We start from the raw sequence: 4,783 nt of genomic DNA, 5'->3' as shown, positions 1-4,783 counted from the left end.
GGATAGGCGATTAGTTAAGAAGAGATCCCAAGATAAAAGTTCCCTAGTTTGATGGACAAGATATCTTCTACGAACTTTAGGACCGAATGGGACGCTGCAATGTATGTGATTTAAGAATGAGCTTTACTTCTTCTTAGAAGTGGACATTCTTAAACCGTACGGGGTCCAGTAACACAACACTCAGAGAGCATGGCGTGCTCGCATGATTGACACTGCGTATCAATAGCTGGGCGCAGCCGGGTAGTTCATCCCTACCGCTCTTCCATGCTCTCCATAGCTGGGCCTGCCCCATCCCGAACAGTACCGTCAGTTTGCAAAACACTTCCGGCTTCATCGCCTACTCCATTAATCACAGACTATCGTGGGCTAGAATAACGATCAGTTGTGCCCTAAAAGGTCGCCCGCTGTCACACAGGGAGCTTCACTGTTTTGTTGTTATGTCATATTCTTGGTGAAACATTTGGCTAACGTAAACATTTCCGTTTGGGAGATTTCTGGGAAGGAGTGGCCCCTCAGTAGGGGCGCATGAAATGTTGTATTTACGTTTGTTTGTTAGTTCGTAAACACAAGAGTCATGTTGTCCAAGGTGGAATATAGAGGAGGTGTCTTCTTAGCGTTTGGCATGTTGCCATTTTGAGATTCAGTTTGACAACAGCCGTCGATATTTGTTTACAGGCAGCAGCCGCAATATCACGTTGAAAATGCCGATTTATAAAATTTGCATGCAAAGTACAAGTTTGTTGTGCTATACAAATATTTATTAAACGAAAACAATGCATTTATCATACCCGTAAACCAGCAACATTCGTCGCTTTTGACAACTGCCGTCGATCCTAGTTTTGTGCTTTTTTCTAAAGCCTTGATGGCCAAATGTTCTGTATGACGACACCTCCTTTCTACCCACTTTGATGTTGTCTTGGGAAAAAATCCTATTGCATACTTTTAGGCGTTTAGTAGTAGAAATTGAGTTCATTTGTTGCTAAGTATTAAAAATAATTCTGATACAAAAAAGATTTAACTAATAATTTTAACATGAAAAATATTATAATTAAAAAGCATTATGAACAGAAAACGAATAGTTTTATAAAACAGTAGTTTTCACCTCTTTATTCAAACATATCTTACAGAACAGCTTGCTGCCACTAACTTACCCACTAACAGCCCTTAACACATAAGCATATGACTCGATTGCACACAGCTAACTTCTACACCTTACAATGTTTAACAAAAAAACAAAGGCAAACCCTGTCCGGTGGTGTCGCACCCCTTCCCCGCTCCTTCCCCCTCACTGTCGACCGCACTGCTGCGGGACGGCCGGGAACGCAAACTGGGCCGAGCTGGCATCGACACCGTCCGGCAGTCCGTCACTGAGCATCACCGGGAAGTAGGCAAACTTGCCCCCACCATTGCCCGCCCTACCCCTCGGCTTTTCCGCAAGCGTGTCCAGCAGCGTCTTCAGCTTCGCCTTAATGTCCTTCAGCTCGTCCTTCAGCTCACCGCAGACGGAGGAGCAGGCGGGCTGGGCGGCCCGAAGATCGGCCGGCGGTGCCTGCACAACCGACGGGCACAGGTTGCTGGACGCGGTGAACTCGGGCTCGGCTGGCGCCGGTGGCGGTGGGGCCGGAGTCGTACGGCGGGTGGTAGGGGCGGGGCGACGCGTTGTCGAGGGCGTGCGTGGTGGCGTTGGCCGTGGGGTGGTTGGTGGCGCGGCAACCTTCGTCTCGGTGTACAGCTGCTTGCAGGCCGGCGGGAAGAACAGATCCTTCCACTGGACGTTCTTTTCCTGGGACGCTTGGTACACGTTGTTTCTGTTGTGAAAAAGAAGAGCTTTTGTTGAACGAACTTCTTGGAAACACTTTCAGTGGCAGCCGGGGCACAATGCTTACATGCTACGCTCGAGGCGCGAGATGTAGATCTTGGTGGCGGACTCTGGCGGCACGATGCGGTACCCCTTCAGGTCGGACACGTAGTGCACCAGATGGGGCTTACCGTCCGGGTCGACGAAGCCGTAGCAGCCGTACGTCACGTCGTCCGGGCCCTTGACTTTGTGCTGGAAATGGTTGTCCTTCTGCTTCACCACGTCCAGTCCGTACTCGAACGAGCCCTGCGGCAGCCGGCCGGTCAGGTAGGAGTTGGAGTTTTTCTCCACATTGATCTTCACGTCGATGCCCTCGTCACCGTAGTGAAGCGCTTGGCCGAGTGCAACAACCGTCGCTAGCTGTGGGAGAGAAAAAAGAGCCATAACAACACGGGTAAGAAAAGATGAATGAGAAAATGGCCAGTGAGTCAGTGAGTCGAACACGGACTGCACAACCTTGATCTTATTCTAACGCATTCCAAATCGAATTTTTGGTGTGCCACAGTGGCCTGTTTTTTTTTTTTGTTTCTCTCGTGCTTCGTTGCACCAACCTTGACAAGTGACTTTTTCGATATCTTATCTTTCGCCTAACGAGGTCGTTAACGACATGTCCCACACAGTCACAGATGCATGCCACGGCATTCCGCACCGTGGGTGAACTAATCTCATCTTCAACCGATTGGCGTTAAGTGAAGTGAATTATGTAATCGCTCCGCATCGTGTTCTCTCTTCCTTTCCTAGCCTTCTCGCCCCTTATTGGGAAGCAATAAATAAAGCCATCGACGAAGCGTACGAGTCGCTCCAATGGGAAGGACGAAATGGTTGGGGGGATTATTGTTGCTTTTTTTCTTTTCTTTATCGCGTTAGATGATTATTTTCATCCGTAATGTGATTTGCATCTAAATCGGATCTTTTGCACCGTTCGGATTGAAGATTCACATCAAGCAAGCAAGCGTGCGTGCAATGGTGTTTATTTATCTTCAACGGTGTGTGTGTATTGCAGTGTGTTGTAATCGGAGCGTTGGAGTAATGGAGAAGCCCAGTAGCTTGTAGGGGCAAGCGATTTCTTTATGCAAATTATTCTTCATTACAATATCCTTGCAGATTTGCTTCCATTTCAAGTTTAATAGAATCAAAACAATGCTTTGATATGGCAATGAAATGCGTGACAAGGAGATCCGTAGCTGATATTAGCTTTGAATTTGAAATAAATCTCCAGTAATAGTATATTTTACGATTTTAACGGTTTTTGTGTAGATGCAAAGTGGAAATATGATAACCTTAGTAATGACCAAAGACTTCTCGATAAGATTTACATATTTATGATAAACTTCTAGACTGAAGCATATATTGTTTTTTTTTTGTAAATATAAAGTATTTTTTAAGCGCAATCTTGCTATGATAAATAAATAAAGAACTCGTTATAGCTCTCCGATAGCTCAACACATTGAAAACTTTTCCGGGTCGAAGGACCAATTGTTAAGCGTCAATGTTTTGATAGCTCTTATTAGAAACTGTTCCAAGGACCCAAACTAATAGGCTAGCTTTTTTTTAAACTATCACGCAAAAACGACAACGTTTGAGTTTTAGCTACTCTCCCTACCACTTTACCATTTTCAATTCACTTAGTTTATCTTTTTTTGTATTTCAGTTGTTTTAATTCAATTAAAATTTAACGTTTGTTCTGTTTTTTCTTATGTTCTTATTATTACTTCTTTGATTGTTTATACCTCATTATCATTCGATTTGATAAAATTGTTGACAATGCACCACTTCTACTTACCACTAAGACATATTTCATCATTTTCACTTTTTAAGCACACCCTGACTAGTTAATACAATACAATGTTCTATCACACCTTGGTCAGTCAAACTTGCACCAAAATTCGCGCCTACACAGGCTACAAACAGTTTTTATCAACACAGTTTGTCAATTCTTAACGTTTTCCCGATCAGCTTATTTCACTCTTTCGATCGCTTCAAAGCAGCAAAACAGCTCTTTCGCTTTAGGTTGTCGCTCGTTCACAACTCTTTCACACAATCAATGCGTAACAATCAAAACTACGCCCCGTACGGTTTTCGTGTGTCGTTTGTCGTTGGACTGCGCGTTTTGACTTTAAGCCCGCGTTGCTCGACTTCTGGCGCACAACTGTTGCTGATCAACCGACCGTCCGGCGGTCTTATTTAAACGACTCCATGCACGACTCCAGGCCAGCATCCGGTCGGATCGTTTTCGACGCAAAACATATGCATCTTCCCTCCCTTCTCCACCTTCGAACCACACATCTTTCGTTTGGTGACGTGTTATCGCGTCGCCAACCAGAAGATGAGATAGATGAGAAGGGAGCAAAAAAACGACAAAAATCCACCTCCAACTCAACTCAGCAAAACAGCATCAGAAAGGTAAACTGAATATCACCGTAAAAAAAGAAGAAGAGGGAAAAAACACCCAAACCGGAGCGAACACCGAAAAGCATCGAAAGCGAAAAACCTGTTCCACATCTCACCCGAACTGTTTGCGCGGGCGAAAGAGCTTTCCGCCTTTGCGTGCGTGCGTTTTGTTTTTGTTTACATCTTTCCCTTCGCGCGCACAGGGTTTGTGTTTTTGTTTTTCGCATTTAGCACGCTTCTTCTGCTCTTCTTGTTCTTCGTTTGCTTCTGTGTCCGCGGTCCCCGGATCTTCACCGGGCTGCGTCAGCGGCGTCCGAATGTCGCCAAGTTCTTGGAAACGTTACGAAACGTTAGCAAGTTTTCCTTTTTAAGGTATTTCGTACCCGACGAATGCTTTCCATCTCACCTCACGCGACACCCGCCGGAGTGCCGCAGCGAATGCGCGCAGAATCAAAACAATCTTTGACTTCTTTTTCTTCTTTAAATATCCCATCACCTTCGGGGCCTTCTTGTTATGCAGTGCCTAAAAATGGA

At 45.3% G+C, this 4,783-nt stretch overlaps 1 protein-coding gene across 1 annotated transcript; it reads right to left on the bottom strand.

The window, feature by feature from the left end:
- Window positions 1–1,074: 1,074 nt before the first annotated feature.
- Window positions 1,075–3,999, bottom strand: LOC120902009. Its single transcript, XM_040310435.1, has 3 exons — window positions 3,642–3,999; window positions 1,887–2,218; window positions 1,075–1,808 (listed from the first exon to the last, which is right to left on the bottom strand). Exons 1-3 carry the CDS (start codon window positions 3,660–3,662, stop codon window positions 1,286–1,288), a joined length of 876 nt encoding a protein of 291 aa, XP_040166369.1. The 5' UTR covers window positions 3,663–3,999; the 3' UTR covers window positions 1,075–1,285.
- Window positions 4,000–4,783: the final 784 nt, after the last annotated feature.

Source organism: Anopheles arabiensis, chromosome 3, assembly GCF_016920715.1.
Source record: "Anopheles arabiensis isolate DONGOLA chromosome 3, AaraD3, whole genome shotgun sequence".
NCBI classification, from domain to species: domain Eukaryota; kingdom Metazoa; phylum Arthropoda; class Insecta; order Diptera; family Culicidae; genus Anopheles; species Anopheles arabiensis.
Note: the sequence above shows the minus strand (reverse complement) of the source record. Positions and strands in the feature narration are given on the sequence as shown.

What these genes read in the sequence shown, in the direction of transcription:
- LOC120902009 (XM_040310435.1), bottom strand. Translation starts at nt 3,662, where the DNA reads ATGATGAAATATGTCTTAGTG. An exon ending in TGATGAAATATGTCTTAGTG is followed by an intron (nt 2,219 to 3,641) that starts GTAAGTAGAAGT and finishes TCTCTCCCACAG; the next exon opens with CTAGCGACGGTTGTTGCACT. An exon ending in TCGCGCCTCGAGCGTAGCAT is followed by an intron (nt 1,809 to 1,886) that starts GTAAGCATTGTG and finishes TTTTCACAACAG; the next exon opens with AAACAACGTGTACCAAGCGT.